The sequence below is a fragment of the Zonotrichia leucophrys genome, chromosome 7, assembly GCF_028769735.1.
Source record: "Zonotrichia leucophrys gambelii isolate GWCS_2022_RI chromosome 7, RI_Zleu_2.0, whole genome shotgun sequence".
Lineage (NCBI taxonomy): Eukaryota > Metazoa > Chordata > Aves > Passeriformes > Passerellidae > Zonotrichia > Zonotrichia leucophrys.
This window is the reverse complement of record NC_088177.1, coordinates 23,356,768-23,375,662: the sequence shown is the minus strand read 5'-3', so window position 1 is coordinate 23,375,662 and position 18,895 is coordinate 23,356,768. Positions and strand designations below refer to the sequence as shown.

General features: G+C 41.6%; 1 protein-coding gene across 6 annotated transcripts; it reads left to right on the top strand.

Annotated features, from left to right (window-relative positions):
- The first annotated feature begins 1,498 nt into the window (after window positions 1–1,498).
- Window positions 1,499–18,583, top strand: HNRNPA3 (heterogeneous nuclear ribonucleoprotein A3). 6 transcript variants are annotated; one of them, XM_064718659.1, is made up of 13 exons: window positions 1,499–1,636; window positions 5,402–5,515; window positions 5,982–6,005; window positions 9,696–9,818; window positions 9,909–10,055; window positions 10,137–10,347; window positions 10,581–10,670; window positions 10,746–10,838; window positions 10,961–11,041; window positions 11,733–11,879; window positions 12,712–12,837; window positions 12,922–12,993; window positions 13,080–15,491. In XM_064718659.1, the coding sequence occupies exons 2-12, from the start codon at window positions 5,450–5,452 to the stop codon at window positions 12,972–12,974; spliced, it is 1,161 nt and encodes a 386-aa protein (XP_064574729.1). In that variant the 5' UTR covers window positions 1,499–1,636; window positions 5,402–5,449; the 3' UTR covers window positions 12,975–12,993; window positions 13,080–15,491. The 6 variants fall into 6 exon arrangements, 5 of the variants coding, with proteins under 5 accessions (XP_064574729.1, XP_064574728.1, XP_064574731.1 ...); XM_064718658.1 differs by having other exon boundaries at window positions 10,731–10,838; XR_010441075.1 differs by lacking the exons at window positions 1,499–1,636; window positions 5,982–6,005; window positions 13,080–15,491 and adding exons at window positions 1,808–1,943; window positions 16,044–16,118; window positions 18,277–18,583.
- The last annotated feature ends 312 nt before the right edge of the window (window positions 18,584–18,895 follow it).

The window sequence follows — 18,895 nt, the reverse complement described above, 5'->3', positions numbered from 1 at the left end:
AACTTGTGTTTCATTTTCATCTGCAACAGTGAATCTTTGTAAAATGTGCATCTCCCTCATTTACGGGTTTGTCTTTTATTTCAGTGCAGTAAGCACAGTATTATAAGATTATTACGTTCTCTACAGTTGATTACACATAGGGGAGGCTGATAATGAACTGAAACTGTTGAATTCAAATGTGATCTGCCTGTGGCTGTGCAACCAAATGAACTGCAAGACAATCAGCCCCCATGAGTTACAGTTAGATGTGAAATGAATGACAATCAAACTAATAAAGGAATTTTTCAAATGTGGTGGGGCAGCTCCTGTGTAAACTACAAAATTTTTGAAACTAAGAGACATATTTAGCTAGTGCCATTGAGAGTCTCTCAGTACTGTCACCTGAGAGTAACAGAGGCAAGAGGACAGGAAGAATTTTATTTTAAATATAAAGTTAAATTGTGTGGTTTACTTTGTTGAGAAAAGGAAGATGAGAAATTCCTGGCTTTGGCCTCAGTGCAAAGAATAGCTGACGTTTTATGGGATTTTCAGTGAGTTTTTTTTCTGTATAGACATCTACCCTCTCAAAGATACAGAAATGATGTAAAAACTTGTTTCAATCCTTGTACATGATAGCAGTGAGCATTTCTAGATCTGTTGGGAATTTCTCTATGCAGTAGGGAAATTATGTTTAGTTAATCAAACAGGTTTGGAAACTTTTGTGTGGATGATTATATATTTTTATTTAGAAACATCAGGATAAAATAAAGAAATTAAAGTAACAGCTAATACGAAATTTCCAGGGATTTGGTAAAACCTCATCAAGTGTCTTACTCCTTTACATAGGATGAAGATATCTTTAAAGGAGTAAGTGCCAACTCCTGTTAAGGTTAGGTCATCATATTAAAATAGGTACTGGTACTTATGAGAGGGGAACAAAGACTGAAGAAACTTTGATGTGATGGGTTACTTTAATAGTAAATTTTTATAACACTGCTTTTTCTGATACCATTGTACCGGTAAGGAGACATTTTAAATATTTGTGCTTAACTATGCTGCTTCCTACGAAATTCTCGCAGAATACCCTTTCTCCTGATGTCTCTTTGCTAGTTTATGATGACAAGCGCCATTCAAAGCTACAGGCAATGCCTCTGAATGGGGAAGTGTGTGAAACTTACTGCTTGGACTTATTTTGGCATTCATCCGGAAACTGACTAAGCTACGCTCAGTTCTGAGGGTGAGCGATGAACGAGATCTGGAGAGCCGATCCTCAGCTGCCTCCTTGCAGCATCTCCAGCGCAAAACAATACACAGAGACAAATAACTTCTCTTAGAAGGTGCTGTGCACCTCGGGCACACCCTGATACTGCTGCAGCTGTGCCCTGTAGGCAGAGCATTTCCTCCCTTCCCTCTCTCTCTCCTGCCAAGCACCTGATGCCGCCCTGGGCAGCCCGGCGCACAGCGCTCCCTCACAGGGCCCCTCGCGCTCGGGGGCGGGGCGGGGGCGGCCCCACTGAGGGGAGGCGGGGCCGCCCCGCGCCCTCCGCGGCTGCGCCGGCGCTGCCACCCCCACAGCGGGCGGCGGTTTGTGCGCGGGGCCGGCGGTCGGCGTGGGACCGACGAGGGCGGGAAGGCGCTGTCGCTGAACGCCGGCACGGTGATATTTTCTCTTTCCTCCCCTCCCTACCCTTCCCCGCACATTCCCTCTCCCCACCTTCCCTCGCTCCCGACCCTTTTCTGTCCTTCTGGCGGGGAAGTTGCCGCGCGGACGGGCGGGAGAGGAGAAGGAGGGGGGGATGGGCGGCGGGCCCTGAGAAGAAAAGCGGTAACGGCCGCAGCGCGCGCGCCGCCCCGAGCCCGCCTTGCCGCCACGTGACCCCCCCCCCCCCCCCGCGCCCACCCCCTCCTCTCCCGCCCGGCTCCATATTGGCGCTGCGCTGGCCGAGCCCGGGCACAAAATGGAGGTAACTGCGCGCGGGGCGCGGGGCTCGCCGCCATCGGCCGAGGAGGCGGCGAGGCGGCTTCTGCCGCGCGGAGCTGGAACGGCTTTAATTCCGCCCGAGCCCGCGGGCGGGAAAGCGCGGCGGGAAGGGGGTGGTTGGCGGCAATATGTCATGGAGCCCCTTGCAGTTCCCGCGGCCGCCGCCTCGTCGTGGCGTTCCCGCCGCGCTCCAGACCCGCTTTCGCCTGCGACACGCCGCGTTTGTCCGCAATGGCGGCGCGGGCAGGAAGAGACAGGGAGCGGGAGAGGCGGCGCTTCCGCCGCGCGGCCCCGCGGGCTGCGGCCGCCATTTCGCAGCGCTCCGGCGCGCGGGTGAGGGCTCGGCCCTCGGTCCGGGGCAGGGCTGGGAGCGGCAGAGCCCTTCGCAGCACTCCGGGGCACACCGAAACACACGGGCCCGTGTCTGGGCTGCAGTAGAGCAAAGCGAGCCCTACACGTGCGTGTGTCATTGTTCTGCCCTCCCTGTATTCCTTTTCCCCGGCCCACCCCCCTCCAGCGTAAGGTACTCGGAGTAGTGTGGCAGGGGTATTCTTTAACACACTTTCTACACATTCAGTTTTCTCGAAGCAGATTTTAGAGGCATTAAAATAGTTTGCTGCAGTACGCTGCATTTCGCAGAGGAATGCCGCAACACGTTGTAGCACCTCCCTAGAGTCTCTTACTCCCTGCCCAGAGGGAGTTAAAACTGCCAGGAACCTTTGCTGCCCGGGGAGGTGGGGGAAGGAAAACTACCGAGTTCTCTTCTTTTCTCTAGTCCCCCAATTACACGTGCAGAAGAGCCAGGACATTCGGTGGTATTCTGCCGTGATCCTGGTGGGCAGCATGAAGCAGTCTGCATAAACCTAGTGAAATCAACCTCACCCTACTTTGAGGGAAATCGTAATGATATTCTGCCCTTGCTTTTCTTTCCTCAAAACCTAAAGTTCTTTGTTCAAGTGTTTGAGAGTATGGCCAGCAAAAATAGTGGGGGTTTGTGTGCGTGGTAGTTTTTTTTTATCTTTGCTCCTTTCACTGAACGCTGAAGCCTTAGAAATTAAGATCTGAGAAACCAGCAACTCACACTAGTTTCTGTTCCTGTATTAAAAACACAAGAAAGTGGATCCCTTAACCAAAGCAGCTAAAAACAACTTTTCATGTAAGCAATTGTTTTAGCAGCTTCGGGGTTTAATAACTGAGAGGGCTGATGCGTTTAAAGCATTGAAGTGGTTTAGTAAAGCTTGGGAACCTATCACATCAGGTATTAAGCTCGTACCTTGGGCTTTTCCTCAGGCACATGTTCCTGTTGGTGTTGGGGGTACACTAGCAACACACTTAAAAATGGGAATCAGTTTTTTCCTGCTTTAACTTTTAGGTTTGATAAAACACCCTTCTCTAGGCACTTTAAATCCACCCTCAGTTGCTTGTAGAAAAGATCAGTGCATTTCCAAAGTATTCTCTGATTGGATGGTGAACTTCCATCTTCATAATGTCTGGTTTGTCTCTGTTGGCTTCTTTTCTGCTGTAAGAGAGCAGCGTTGTGAATAATGAGACAAGTCCTGGTGACTTCTTTATCGTTATAATTTAAAGCTTTCTTCGGAGACTGCTTTAAATTCTCTAGTTAAATTGCAGTATATGATTATTAACTAGCGTTTAATGGTAAATGTATTCTGAGTAGTCAGAGTTGAATAGAGTATTTTGTTGGTGATAAGAGTTCAGAAATTTGGTGCTGTCAGCCTTAACGCTCAGGACAGCACCCTGAGGACAGGGCTGAGCAGGGCTGTGTTCCACATGAGCTGATGGTGTGCATTTCAAGAACACAGCTCCTTTTTAACCCTTAAGGCCTTCAGAGGCCATTGGGGCAGAGACCATGCCCAGGAGCTGTATGTTGGCCAGTGTGGAGCCTCGCTGGGGATAGCAGCTTCAGAAAGGGATTCACACTTTCCATTACTTTGAAAAAGTATTTGAATAAGCTTTTTCCTTTACTCCCAAACAATTCCTAAAGCTTTATTTTATTTATTTTATTTTATTTATTTATTTTTATTTTACTCCCAAACAATTCCTAAAGCTTTATTTTGCTGTATAGCTCGTTTGTGGAAATCCCTTGAAGTGTTAATGTTCTGTTTCATACCTCCCCAACATGACTTTAAAAACTGACAGCTCAGCTGAAGTACTTAATATCCTAATACGTCTTTAGTCAAACTGATGTTTGATTTAAAGGATTTCAAGAGCAGCTTTAACATTGTGTAGCAGGAACTGAAGATAATACAAACACTTTGACGTTACTTAATGAAACTATTTAAATTGTTAATGCGTTAAATTGTGATACTCCTGATTTCACAGTGGAGTTTAATTTGAAGCTGAATTTTAACATGAAGTTATGTTTAAGAATTTGCACTTAAAATAACAGCATGTATTGCTCATTAGTAGAGACCTGCCTGCCCTTCCACATGCAGGAGCAGAATTTGCAGGAAGAAAACATTAAAAAAACCCCACAACCCAAACAAACCAACCCATCACAGAAGTACACCTAATCTTGTAAATATCTATGCTTTTAAATGCAGCACATTTGTAATGTACTTAACATTATTGCATTTTGGCCACTGTAATAAAGCTTCAAGAAACATCCAAAGTAGTAATGAATATTGGCCGGAGATAAATGAATACATTAATACTAGAACCAACTGAATGATCCTAGAAAGTTTTCTAGAAAAAAGGCCAAAGGGTGCATGATTTTTTTGTTTAAATGTGTAGTGATGGGTTCATACACTGAGCTTACAGTGTAAAAGATTTCTTATTTGTAATGGGACATAGATTACCTAGTACAGGGCAGTAATCAAATATGTAATAGGGAAGCAAAAGTAATGCAGATAGTGAAGAGACTCCTGAGGATAGCAGTTCTTGATGCTGCAAGTTAGCATCAGCAAGGGCTTCTTGCACTACTAGTTGAAAGTAGTTTTTAATACAGGAACTATATAAGACATCCTCTAGTGTTGCACACTGCTGGATAGCTGGCTACAAGAGGTAGTCATCAGAAAGTTCTAATAAGCAGTGTTTACAAAAGGTTACATGTTTTTGGGGGTTAAAACTCCAGAGAAGCAGAATTTACATATTGGATTTGGGTATTAAAGTGGAATTTGCTTGCTGTATCAGTTGTACTCCAAATAGTTTTGTCAGACGGTAATAGATAAAGGTTTGCTACAGACTTTAGCATTAGTTTGTGTAGTGAGCTTGACTGGGATAGCAGATATTTCTTTTACATCTCTTCTCAGTTGTTAGCTGAATAGCCTGAGGGTTTTTATCCCACCCTTTTAAATACTTCAGAGATTTTTTTTCTACTACAACCCATTTCTTCCTGCAAAGCTACACCTGTGCACTGCAGCAGAGAGGGCCCTGTGTCACAGGAGCTGGGGTAAGTACTGACTTATCCAACCTGTTTTCTAGGTTTCCTAGATCTAAAAGAAAGGCCGAGTTAGAGAGTACCCTTCCAAAATGGCTGCTATTAAGGAAGAGAGAGAAGTGGAAGACTACAAGAGGAAAGGAAGACGATCCTCACAGGTGAGAGGATGGGGATTTTTATTCAAAATAAAGTAGTTTTAAGGGGAAAAGATAAAAAAAACACCCCAAGTTAACCGTTTCTATCTTTTTTTTTTCTACCTTCTTCATCCCCGTATTAGTGGAGTAACTTTAAATTGCAGTTTATTACATATGCATCTAAGGGGTGGGGTGTTAAGCCTAATGGGGAAATTTTGCTTGTCTAGCTTTCTGTTGTAACAGAATTGATTAAATGTATGTTTCTGATAAAAGCAAGGTGGAATTATTTATGTATCCTCCCAAGTATCAGCAGGAACTTGATTACTTCTACCTTCAAAAGTCCTGTTTTTAATGGGAATGAAGACAGGTTCCTATTTGCTTTTCTTTTTTTTTTTTTTTTCCTTTTTTTTTTTTTAATGGTTGCCTGATAGTCACTGCAAATGAAAGCGAGCTGTACTAAGTAAAAATAACTGTTTTCTTTTGCTTCTAGCAGAAATACCGTAGACTGAATAAGGTGCGTAGTATAGAGAAGATGTTGGGGCTGTTTTTGGGAGGATGGGAGCTAGTTACTTTTGGGGCAGGGTGTGGAAGTGGGAGGGGGGAAGTTCTTAATACCCTTCAGAAAATAATTTTAAGGTCAGCAAAAAGGGTATTAAAAGTGCTTATATAGCTTATAACGGCGGCATTTTATCTTGGTTTATTTGGATTTGTTTGCTTTCTAACACTATTTTTTCAGGTTGCCTGAATATTTTAGCTAGTTCAAACCAGCTATTTTCTGGAATGATACACTACTGCAATGTGGGAGGGCCTGTACACTTGAATTCTGAACAAACCTTGTCCCAGTTGCATGTGTCTGATAGTGTATGGTTATTTTGTATTGAAATACAGTGTGTAAAGTCCTTTTGGAAGGAATGTTGAAACTCTCGCCCTCATTTGGACTTTGAATTGAGTGTACGGGGACGATCAGCTGCATACTAAATAACCTCTTGTAGTTCACAAAAGTAGCTTGCCCTGCAACGATCTTAAAAACTTGAGTTTCTAGAGAACAAGTTTCTCAGGGCACGTTGCTGAGGCCCCAGTGGCCTGTAAGCTTTCCCGTTTCAGAAGGCAGGCTGGGATTGTACTGCCTGGGGACAGGCTGGTCTCGGTTCAGCCACGGCTGAGCATAGCCTTGGTGACCAGCATTTTGTGGGCATTTGCTGCTGCTCAGAGGTAAAATGCATGGGAGAGTTCCACCCGAAAACTGCCTTCAGAGAGAAATACTGCGATCCAAAAGGCTGATCATCCGAAACCCCTGCCATAGGAAATTCCACTTGCTGGCAACCACAGCATAAAAGCAGATGTATGTGATGTATGTGCAGTAGCTTTGTCTCAAAAGGTGTTAGGATTTCTGCAAAGAGGAGGATTTTTGCAGGAATCCCAGGGGGTTCTAGCTGCTGTCTTTCCCCCCCGCCTTAGGCGAGAGGTAGTTACAGTGCGGGGGTGTCGGGGTCTCGGTAGGGCCTGGAGGCGCGGTGCGGGTCGGCGGGCGGAGGGGCCCGCGGCTCCCTCAGCGCCGGCCCCGCCCTGGGCCCCGCGGGCCGGGCCCCGCCCATGGCGCCACTGCGGCGCCGGCCGCGCGCCCCGCCCTCGCCTCCATATTGGCGCGGCGGCCGCGGCTGAGCACAAAATGGAGGCGGCCGGGCCCGCGCCGCGCTCGGCCTTTGAGGGAAGGAAGGCCGCAGTCGGGACAGACGGAAAGTTTTCCGCCTCCGCAGAGCCGTGTAACGTGTCTGGAAGCCCCTCTGGCAGCTATGGGGGAGAAACAGTGTTTTGCCGACTAAAGGCAGGCTGGACGGTCTTGCAGCTGCTCTCCCCACTCCTGCCAGAGGAGTGCTGCAAAATGGCGTGCTCTCCTGGCGTGTCAGCTGAGCAGGCGGCAACCTGGTTCTGATAGAGCAGGGTGGAGAGATGTGCTTTGCAGGATTTTCTGTGCAGGAAAGACTGCTGTTAGAAATAACTTCAAACAGAACAACTGAGAAAGAGTCTTGTCTGAAAACCCCAGTGACAACAAACTGCCTAAAAAACCTATTCCCTCATTCTTTAAAGAAAATACTGCCTTCTGTTTTTTGCACATAATTCCTGTTACATGTATGTGTCATAAAGATAATTTTTATCAAGTAGAACAGAGAAGCTGTAACAGCGGGTGTTATTCCTGCTGTATGAGAGCAGCAGTTCTCATGCACGTAATAACAATAAGTAAGAAAGAGCTTCACTTCTCCTTACCTGAACAATTCTGTGGTTATTCTTTTAAGGAAAAGCACTCTGAATTATTAGCTGGAAACTCTCATAGCCTTGAATAATATCAGAGAACTATAAATAGTCTGACAGTTTTTCCTTACATGTTTCTGATTTTGAAGGAGTCTAATCTTCACAGCTTCACATAATAAATGTCTTTCAGTACCTGTACAAGAGTTTTGAAATGCTTAGTGTCCCCAGCTTTAACATAACCCAACTAAAAATTGTCAGTAGATGTTAAAAACTGGAATTAGCAAGAGATGACACTAGACCTAAAACAGTTTCTATATGTGATGGGTGTGTAATCCTATAAAATTTAAAGTTTCAATGTAGTGAGAGGGGAGTTTGTTTTTTTTTTAATGCCTTTGTAGTCTGGACTACTTGGAAGACACTAGAAGCTTTAGTTTGTAGTTATGGGACCATTGACTGTTACTGATTTATATGATGATCATGAGGTAACAAAGCTTTAAAGAGTAAGCTGTAATCAAAAATACTGGGTTTCTGTCTAACAAAATTCAGCAGGTGAAAGGGCAGAGATTTAACTCCCAGACAGCTTTTCATAATCTTAGTTACTGTTTGCTGTAGTACAACCTAAGTATTATTAGCCAACGGTTTGCTGAAGCACTGTATAATACAAAAAACACTCTCTCTAAGGGGCTTAAGCTTTCCTGGCCAGCCCCAGTGCTGTGACAGAGGTTAAAGCACTTCAGATTTGAAGCAGAATGTCTACAGATAGAAGTCTGTGGCTGTTTTTATGTAGTTCACATCAGGATAATGCTGCATCTACTCTGGTTTAATGGACTGCTGCAGTGAAGCCTGTTAACTGATGCTGCAGAACTGAAGTCATACACAGCATAGCTGGCCAGCCCCTTGTGGAGTGTCTTACATGCACAGAAGTACCCGCTTGCTAAATGAGATTTTAATCTGGTTGCTTTTAAACAGAGAAGTCCAGTAAGACTTCTCTGCCAACGGCAGTTGTGAAACAATTTTTTGTCAACTCCTCGTCAAATATACGGGGAAACTCCCCGTCTAGTGGAAAAGTGCAGCACTGAAACAGAGCAGAAACACAATTTTACTCTCAAACCATTTCAGTCATTTAACAGAAGACTGGGATCTGCAAATTGGCACCTTTTAAAATGTGGCTGGTTGTATATAGGCAGTGTTACCAAGAGCTGTTAAACTTGCTTGTTCTGTGATGGTTTCCAAGTTACCAATCTTACTCTCGTACTTGTACCCACTACTGGTCATTGGTGAGTTGTTAGGGCATTTTCTTGTCTGTAAGACATAGGTTGTCTCACATTTGAGAGGTATTTCCCATAACACTAAAATCCACATACATATTTACACTATCTTGCTTGCATGTGCTCCAGTAATAGAATTATCAAAGTACAGAATTTATATTTAAAGGAACTGAGTATTGATATGTTCCATAAAAATGTATAAAGATAACCTTTCAAAATGGACATCCTCAAAGAGTAGACACTCAGCCCGAGCCTTTTTTCATTCTGTACTGCATCCTTAAATTTTTTGTAGATCTGCATATTTATGCTTCATAAAGTGTTAGAACTTCCCTTTATCCAGCAGTGCTTCATCCCCGGTCCCAGCAGTGTGAACTGCAGCTCAAAGATAGCCACAGAATGATTGCATTTTTGGGTGGTGGGGAGCAATTAAATTACCTAATATGTTGAAATTCCTTTACTGTTTGCATTTTAGCGCTCTTTAAGTTGTTAGTGTTTTAATTAAAATCACACCTCATTAAGTGTTTACTATTCTGCTGTCTAAATCCATTAGAAGTCATTGTTCTTATGTAAATGTATTTCACCTATTTGTAGTTATAATGTGCACAAATAATTTCTAGTAATTCAGTGAAATTTTAATTCTGTAATTTGTATTCAATATATGTTTTTGATTTTTTTTCATTTTGTAGGGCCATGAGCCAAAGGAGCCAGAGCAGTTGAGAAAGCTGTTCATTGGAGGTCTGAGCTTTGAAACAACAGATGATAGCTTGAGAGAGCACTTCGAGAAATGGGGCACACTCACGGACTGTGTGGTAAAGGCTCTGTTATTAGTTTGTGCCTTTGAAAGGGTTGGGTAGTTAAAGTGGCACAGAAATACAGAATGCCTCCTTGTGTGTTTGCAGGTGATGAGAGACCCCCAAACAAAACGTTCCAGAGGCTTTGGCTTTGTGACTTACTCCTGTGTGGAGGAGGTGGATGCTGCCATGAGCGCTCGACCGCATAAGGTTGATGGACGCGTGGTTGAACCAAAGAGAGCAGTTTCCAGGGAGGTGAGCTAGTGTTCCAGTTAACCACATGTTCTGATCTTTACCTACTACTTTAAGCACTGAATTTCATTTTTGGCATTGCAGGATTCTGTAAAGCCTGGGGCACACCTCACCGTAAAGAAAATATTTGTTGGTGGAATTAAAGAAGATACAGAAGAATATAATTTGAGGGAGTACTTTGAAAAATATGGAAAGATTGAAACCATAGAGGTCATGGAAGACAGGCAGAGTGGAAAGAAGAGAGGCTTCGCTTTTGTTACTTTTGATGATCATGATACAGTTGATAAAATTGTTGGTATGTAAGCTCTTCAGTGACAAATGACTTGGCAGATAAAGTGTTAAGATTTCAGAAAAGCACTGTGTGGAATGAGATGGTTGCATAATCAGCTGCTTTACTATTGTGAAGGATGGGGTTGATTTTATGTTACTTTTCAGTGTGCATATGCCTTATAGTAACTTTCTGTGAGAGTTTTACAGCATATTGCAATGATATGATTTCTAACTTTCATTTTTCACTATTTCCTGTAGTTCAGAAATACCATACTATAAATGGACACAACTGTGAAGTGAAAAAAGCGCTCTCAAAACAGGAGATGCAGACTGCTAGCTCTCAGAGAGGTGAGTTGTAGTTGTGCATAGCTATTTTGTGTAACAGGTTTTCAATTAATGTAATTCAAGTGAAATATTTTGTAGGTCGTGGGGGTGGCTCAGGCAACTTCATGGGCCGTGGAAACTTCGGAGGCGGTGGAGGGAATTTTGGCCGAGGAGGAAACTTTGGTGGGAGAGGTAAATGGCTGGAATATTATTATAAAATTATTTACATTTTGGTTTTGGTTTTATTTTCTCTGTCAGTTGGCTTAAACAGTTAACATGTTCAGGAAAACATTCTCATCTGTTTTGTGTTCTAGGAGGCTATGGGGGTGGTGGTGGCGGTGGTGGGAGCAGAGGAAGCTTTGGGGGTGGTGACGGATACAATGGATTTGGTGATGGTAAGTGTATTGTTCACTTCTTTTCCCCCAATGTTAGAACCAGCTGTAAGTCTTGCCTTCACCTTGGAAGCAAAGTTTGTTTTGGTGATAATGTGATAATACCAGTAATGAAAATGAAATGTCTGCATTGTAGAGCTGTGAAGAGTTAACTTTTTTTTCTTCTCCCTACAAAATGATGGGTGGAAGAAATACTAGTCTGTATTTGCCCTTTAAAAATATATCATAAGGTTGTGAGGGAGCTGCTTATTATTGAGAGCTCAGTGAAGATTCTTAGTTGAGATGACTAAAACTGAGTAAAGCAGTAAACAACTGTTTCCAGTAAGCTTTTAAGACTTCTTGTGGTTCAGTGATATCTTTTTTGTGATGCAGTTAGGATGAGTATCCAAAATGCATCTGAAGAGAAATACTGCAATTACCAAAAGGCTAAAAAATGCAATTATCAGAATGCAAAAAGGGATGAGGGAAGTAGCATGAAATGAATTACTTAGGTCCTGATTTTATAAGCATGGGTTTTTTCTCTATTAAGTAGTTTAGATAAATCATGCAGCCACAAGGAATATAATAAAGGAAAAGTGCTGTGGGACATCTTTATTGTACAAGTGTGTTGGTTTGGGGTTTTTTTGTTAAATGCATCTTTCCTTACCAGTATTTAGCTTTGGTGTGCTAAGTTTGACATTTCTTTTATCCAAAGGTGGCAACTATGGCGGTGGTCCTGGCTATGGCAGCAGAGGAGGTTATGGTGGTGGTGGAGGACCAGGATATGGAAACCCAGGTGGTGGATATGGAGGAGGAGGAGGAGGATATGATGGCTACAATGAAGGAGGAAATTTTGGTGGTGGTAAGATTCCAGTTTTAATTTGACATCAGTGGTTCTTAAGTTTCATTTCACAATGCCTGAAATATAGTAATTTATAAAATGAGTTGTATGTCTGGGTTTTAATGTAGAAGGCCATGTTGCTTAAGGGAAGTTCTTTTTCATGGGGATCAGCTTTGATAAACTACAACATTGTTTTGCCAGGGATGTATTTTTCAAAAGGCTTTGGCTATAAATCTGTGTGTGGAGGCAGAGTATAGGAATTTCAGTGGTTTTAAGCATTTCAAGTATGTTGTCCTTGGATACCTGTTCACAACACGTAGATCACATCCTCCTTTGTGAGAACTACAAACACAAATTTTAAGCTTTTTTATTTTTTGCCCCAAATTTGAAGAGTTAAGCTGCAAAAATTGCTGTATATCTTACTGTGCTTTCTGATTTTGTATGCAGCATGTCCATTACAATTCTGTCTTTTTTTGTGTGTGAATAAATAGTAATTTTCATTATTGTCATCCATCCCTGCAGAGTTGTACAGTAGAAGAATAATGGTGGAACTCATGGTTTTCTGATTTTGGGGACCTTAATTTGGCTTATCGGATTTACATCAAATTGCCTACTCAAACGTGCTTATAATGTGATGTGTTTCATCTCCAATAAAATACCAATTTCTATTGGTAAAAATACTAAGGGTCTTCTGTTACCTGTGCATTTACATAGAGGTAACATCAAAATACATGAATTTAATTTTAAGTTGTTCTAAACTACTACAGTTTATTTTTACATTGGGTATTGGAATTTGGTGAGTTTTGTGTCCTAAGTGTTAAACAAACAAGGCTTTATAAATTACTTGTTTTAGGTAATTATGGTGGAAGTGGAAACTACAATGATTTTGGCAATTACAGTGGACAACAGCAGTCTAACTATGGTCCCATGAAAGGTGGTGGCAGCTTTGGTGGCAGAAGTTCAGGCAGTCCCTATGGTGGTAAGTATGATTTTGTACAGAAAATATTTTTGAGTAAAAATCCATTGTTGTTCGTGTACTTCAATATACACATTGGTTTTTTAGGTGGTTATGGATCTGGAAGTGGAAGTGGGGGCTATGGTGGTAGAAGATTCTAAAAATGCTACCAGAAAAAGGGTAGGTGTACTGCATATTTATAATGATGATTAATAATGTACAACTGTTCACTGAGAGTAATAATTTTCTTATCCTGTATTCAACAGGCTACAGTTCTTAGCAGGAGAGAGAGCGAGGAGTTGTCAGGAAAGCTGCAGGTTACTTTGAGACAGTCGTCCCAAATGAATTAGAGGAACTGTAAAATCTGCCACAGAAGGAACGATGATCCATAGTCAGAAAAGTTACTGCAGCTTAAACAGGAAACCCTTCTTGATCAGGACTGTCATAGCCACAGTTTGCAAAAAGTGCAGCTATTGATTCATGCAATGTAGTGTCGATTAGATGTACATTCCTGAGGTCTTTCTCTGTTGTAGCTTTGTCTTTCTTTTTTCTTTTTATTTTCCCATTACATCAGGTATATTGCCCTGTAAATTGTGGTAGTGGTACCAGGAATAAACAAATCAATGAATTTTTAACTTTTCAATATTTGTGTAGTTCAGTTTTTCCACATTTAGTAGAGAGAACTCTATAACAACTGAAATGTAGTTTAGGGTGTTTCCTTGTTAGTTAATAGAGAAGATAAATGCATTTCTCAATTACTATTTTGTATTAATTTAAAGTTAACAATAGAAACACCTATTGATTTGCAGTCTTAAGGGTCTAGTCTCAGTGTATATACGTAACTGTCATTGACATGAGTTACATAGGCATACAGAGGGAAAACATCTGTATGTTGCATTATAGTTTGTTTAGATGTATAACTAGGATTTGAGTTACTCAAATTAGTGTTTGTGAATCATAGAACTAAGCTTTATCTTAATGAAAACTTCAAATTACTTTTTGATTTGTGCATATTTTTTAAATTTGTAGTTCTGTATTAGTACTAGCGCTTCAAGAAAATAAGGCATGATAAATATTTTAACAAGACCAACTTTAGACACATGAAAGCTGTCTCCGTCTCATTTGAGATGCGTAAGGGATAACTGAAGTTGTTTAAGTCTTGGGTGGAGAGAAAAAGAAATTTGCTTTTTACCTTTATATTTATTGTAATTCCCGAGAAGTTAAGGTGGGGGGAATCAAGTGCCTGTTTCCTTGGGATATACAATGATTCTGTTTCAATAAAACTATACTTTGGGGAGGGTGGCTTGGAATTTTCATCCCCTTTGTCCCCATTTTCCTTCTCCCTTGCACCAGACTGCACTGTTTCAATTAAATGAGGTATCATAGTGAGAGTAATAGGTATGTTCCTCAATAATTTAATGGCTATATACTTTCTTGCATGCACCCAAGGCAATTTTCTGGACACATGCTTCTGACTGGGAGCCAAGGGTAGCACAGGTGTAATCACTGACAGTCCCAGGTAATGTGCTCCAAAAGCCCATTCCCCATGGGCTCTTTATAATAGTAGAGTCCTTGAGCTGTTTGCCCACAGACGTGTGTGCTCAGCCGAGAGCTCAAAGATGAAACACGATCTGGTTGTATTTTACCGACTAGAAGCACTCCCAGAACGTAGAGGGCTGCAGTCCCCAGTTCCCACAGGTAGAATGGTAGTGTGCTACAACTGGATTTGGTGCAGTGGAGTGGAAAATCAGACCCAGTACATGTGGCTAGAAATTGTACTTCATTCTCACTTCTGACCTCCAAATTAAGGCACTGCAGTCTGTGCTGTCCTCATCTGATGTGAATTCTCTTGACTACTGCCAGGCCAGTGCTTGCTGTCAATTCAGACTCAGAAGAGTAGGGACCCAGTCAATAAAAGAAATACTCAGACACTTGGCAATATGTATTGGAATTACTCACACCTGTTTCACTTCTGGGTCAATGTGCAGTATAAGGTAAATGCAATTCCAGTGTAGGAATGAATCTGCAAAGATGTATGAAATGGCTTAAGGCATAATCAGTCATATTAATGAATTATAATTTTTAAGAAGTGGTAGAAAAATAAGTGTGTTGTTTGAAAAAAATTAAACATGTTATTTAAACGCTGTTATTGGAGTGTATTTAGACTGCAGTACGCTAAAACAAGGAACCAGTGTCAAGATGGTAGCCTCAAAAATGGATTTCAAAGTCTGCTTATTCTTGTCTGTGGAGTTCTGAAAGATCTCAAAAGTTAAAGCAAGAATTGGTGGTTTAGTGAATGCTTCTGTTGTTGTACCTGTTCATTTGGGCTTGGGGTGGGGAGGAGGCTGTACTTCAATAAAGGCATTTTTTAAACAACCCCTTTGGAGTTTGAAAACATGGGAAACTAAACCACACCTCACTAGGGAGTGAGACACCTGACCTGACTTGCTTTGTACATCACTATGCTAGAAGATGCGTAGACTTGCACCCGGGGCCTGCATCTGATTGCAGGGACAACTGGAGGATGGGGTTGATGTCCCTTCTGACAATTGATCTGGTATTTCTAAATTTTTTAGAATGTATTGACAGTGTTCTTTTTAACAGGGCCTCTTGTAGCTGTACTGTGACTACAATGTTAACTTTGAAAAATAGTGTCATAATAAACTTTATGAACAAGATCTGTATGCAACCTTTTAAGAGATGGATGTAAGTGACCGCTTTGTAGGTGGGTGGGGTAGCTTAGCTGTTGTTTGTGACGTGGAAAAGTGTAAGCCATGAGGACAGTGATCCGCCAGCTTTACAGAACCTAGGATGTACTTCTTTGATCCATACATTGCTAAGGAGACTCGTAAGACAGGACTTCAGCAGCCTATTGAGTATGGAGAAGTCAGCCTAATTAAAGAATGACAAGGCAGCAGGAGCAACAGCTTCAACTTCCAGAAAAGTGAAGGAATAAGATACTGTGCTGATAGTGAGCAGCTTTCCCAAGGCTAGTTAAATCTGCTTATCACAGCTGAAATATCGAAGAAAGTCTAGCAAGAGTTCTTCACCTTTTGGAGCCTCCTTGAGTGATAGCTACTTGAGTTGACTCAAAATCAATAGGTCTAGCATTTAGACCTGAAAGGAAGGGCAATGAGCATAGGTAAGGTTTGCCTTTAAAATTTTTCATGAATTATAAAGAGTGGTGGGAGATTTTTTAACAAGGTAAGAGTAATTTCTTTAATTTTCAGGTTGAATGAGAAGCTGCTGCTTGACAAAATGGGGAATGTCTTGCACATCCTCTTCAAATGAAGGTTGCTGACTGGGTAAGATTTGTAGTGTATAGTAAAATGTCTTTAACCCCTATTTCCTTCTAGGCTTTCCTTTTGACAGTCTCTTGATATCAAGGGAAGCCATAAGTCCTAAGTAGCAAATATTCCAGCATATGTCATCCAGTGTTTCCCGTTCTGGATGAATGCTGCTTGCTGGCACACTTCCTGTTCAAGAATCTTCTGTTCCTGGCAGATAAAAAATTGCTTCGTGTCTGAGGTCAACAAGACAAGTTGATGTTTTGAAATAATGTGTTTTGGTTACTGGGGAGTGTGCTGGGGTGGGGGAAATGGTTCTGTGCCTTGTCATGGAAAGGGGTGCTGCAGAGAAGCCCAGGAAGGCAGTGACACTGAAGTGGTTTTGCGGTTCTCAGCAGCTGTGACCAGCCGCTGCTGCTTGCCACCTGTTGTGGGAGAGAGCTGGGATTTCCCTGCTAGCTAGTGGATCCTGGCTTACCAGGTGATGTTGTATTTACCTGTACAAATCCAAGAGCTCCCTTTCAGATTCTGGGGGCTTTCAGGCAGGGTAATTGAGGCTGATACTGTCATGATACCCAGCTGAAATCACAATGGCATTTGTACAGGCAAATGGAATGGCAATAAAAACTTCTCATGCTGTCTTGATTTTACACAGACTGGAAGGTGTATTAAGTCTTGGAAATGCATTATTTCCTTTTCTGCATCTTTGATTGTTACAGGTTCTTTTATAAAGTGCTTCAGCATCTCTTTAAACTTCCCAATATATTTCTGAGCCTGTGCATTCTTAGGAAGACAATTTCCATTTTAGTGTTGGTTATACTTCAGTTGCTCTGAAAGTAGTTAAATGGAACCCGCCTTATCAGAGGCAGAGGCATGTTCACAAACTGCTTCAAGTACTTAGACTTTCTACCTGCTGCCTGTACACTCCAGAAAGTAACTCCTGATTTTGTAATACAGAGTTAACTAATTTGGAAGTAACATACAGAGACTTCAATAAAATCAGAAGCTACTTAATTGAAAATCTCATGATAACTGCATGTACTTGTAAAAAAACATAGAGACAAGTTTGTGCTTAGCTAAGGTTGAGCCTAAGTCTGAAACTGCAGTACAATCACGTTGCCTTAGTGTAATGTGCCAGCTTGTTGCTGAGGTGATGAGCTTCCTTTCTTAAGCCTAAAAGTGGGAAAGGTGTGCTCTGCTTGGCAGAGCTCCCTCAGGCATCTGTGCAGCAACAGGTAATGGGGAACAGCACTGCCCCTCAGGTACGAATGCTCTTGCACCTGCAGTGCTCTTTGGATTTTTTTAATCCAAAGAGCACTGCAGGTGCAAGAGCATTTTGCAAATGTAACAAAATTAATTTTTAACAAAAACTTTGTAGTTTGCCTTGGTACTAGGCCTGTGTATAGAATAACGCTCTACTTTTCTTTAATATGAGAGGATTCCACATTGCTGCAGACTTGTGTGCTCTGGGCGGGTCTTTTTGCACCACATACAGAAACAGATAATCACTGTTAGAATTGTTTAGTTTGATTTATAACACTCTTGTTAAGATTCATTTGCTTAAATTCAGTTATTTATAGCCAAATCTGTTCAGAAATAACTTTTACCAAAATAAACACTGTTTTAAGGGAGTACTAGGTCAATTGTATCTCTGTCCAAGAGGCACTTTTAAGAGTTAAGAACTTTATTTCATGGCCATCTGGCTTCTGTTGAAAATAGCAGCTTTAAATGGAGATGGGGATGTAAAGATGCAAAACTAACAAAGCATTGGTCCCTTAGCTATAGTTGTACAGAAGTTTACTTGATAACATAAATGATATTTCCAGGTAGAGAAGGGAGTTCTCCCAAAATCCAGATTGATGGAGGTAACTATGCTATTACAAAACACCAAAATTAAACATGGCATCGTAATTTTTATATCTTTTCAATACTTAAGGTTCCTAATCTTTTCAAGCATGATTTGTGTGATGTTCTGATGTGCTGTCTTTGGTTCCTTGTTTAAGACATTAACGTGGTTTTCGTGTATTGTCCACACTGAGGTGGAATATTCATAAATCAGTCTGTGGTCTCTGACAAGTGTGTGTATCTTAAAATTGTGTGGAGCATGTAAAATCTTGAGTATCACTGAAATTCACATATCTGACGGATGATTCTTTTTCTGCTGTGGGTGCTACAGGTTGACATCTCTCTCTGTTAGCTTTTCCTGAACTAAAGTAATCCAAGTATCTCCACAGAAGAAAAAGTGGCCTTCATGTAGAAGATAATACCGCAAGATTGGAAACAGAATAAAATGGTATAACTGGCAAAGACTGTGAGAGCAATGGTGCTAGTGTGCTGACATCTTGAAACTTGTGGTTAAACAAGTTAAAATAGCATGGAAATTTAAAATTCCAGTATAGTCCATAATGGATTAAAATTTGTTAAAATAATTTAATTTTGTATCAGAATAAAGTGTATATTGTCAAATGACTTACAATCTAAAATGCGTTGGCATCACCTTTTTTTAGTGCTGTGAAGAACACTTAAGTGGTCTAGAATTATTGCAACACATTTTCTTACAGGATCATCTTTCCAACTTGGGACTGCAAGCCAAAAACCCTTGGTTCAGGCCAGCTTTTCAGCTTTATTCCTAATAGTTTTAAAATGGGATGTTTTGATCAAGAAACAAATGGCCTCCATGTGGCAGCTTGTCAGTGTATGAGGTCAGCAGCGTGAGGCTTTTGACTTGGCAATGTCACTAGTCACTCAGATTTGGGAGCATGCTCTGTACCTCAGTAATAACAGTAACAAAATGA

Coding starts and splice junctions, on each gene's coding strand:
- HNRNPA3 (XM_064718658.1), top strand. CDS start 5,450: ATGGCTGCTATTAAGGAAGAGAGAGAAGTGGAAGACTACAAGAGGAAA. Junction 11,042..11,732: donor ATACAATGGATTTGGTGATG/GTAAGTGTATTG, acceptor TTTTATCCAAAG/GTGGCAACTATGGCGGTGGT. Junction 11,880..12,711: donor AGGAGGAAATTTTGGTGGTG/GTAAGATTCCAG, acceptor TACTTGTTTTAG/GTAATTATGGTGGAAGTGGA.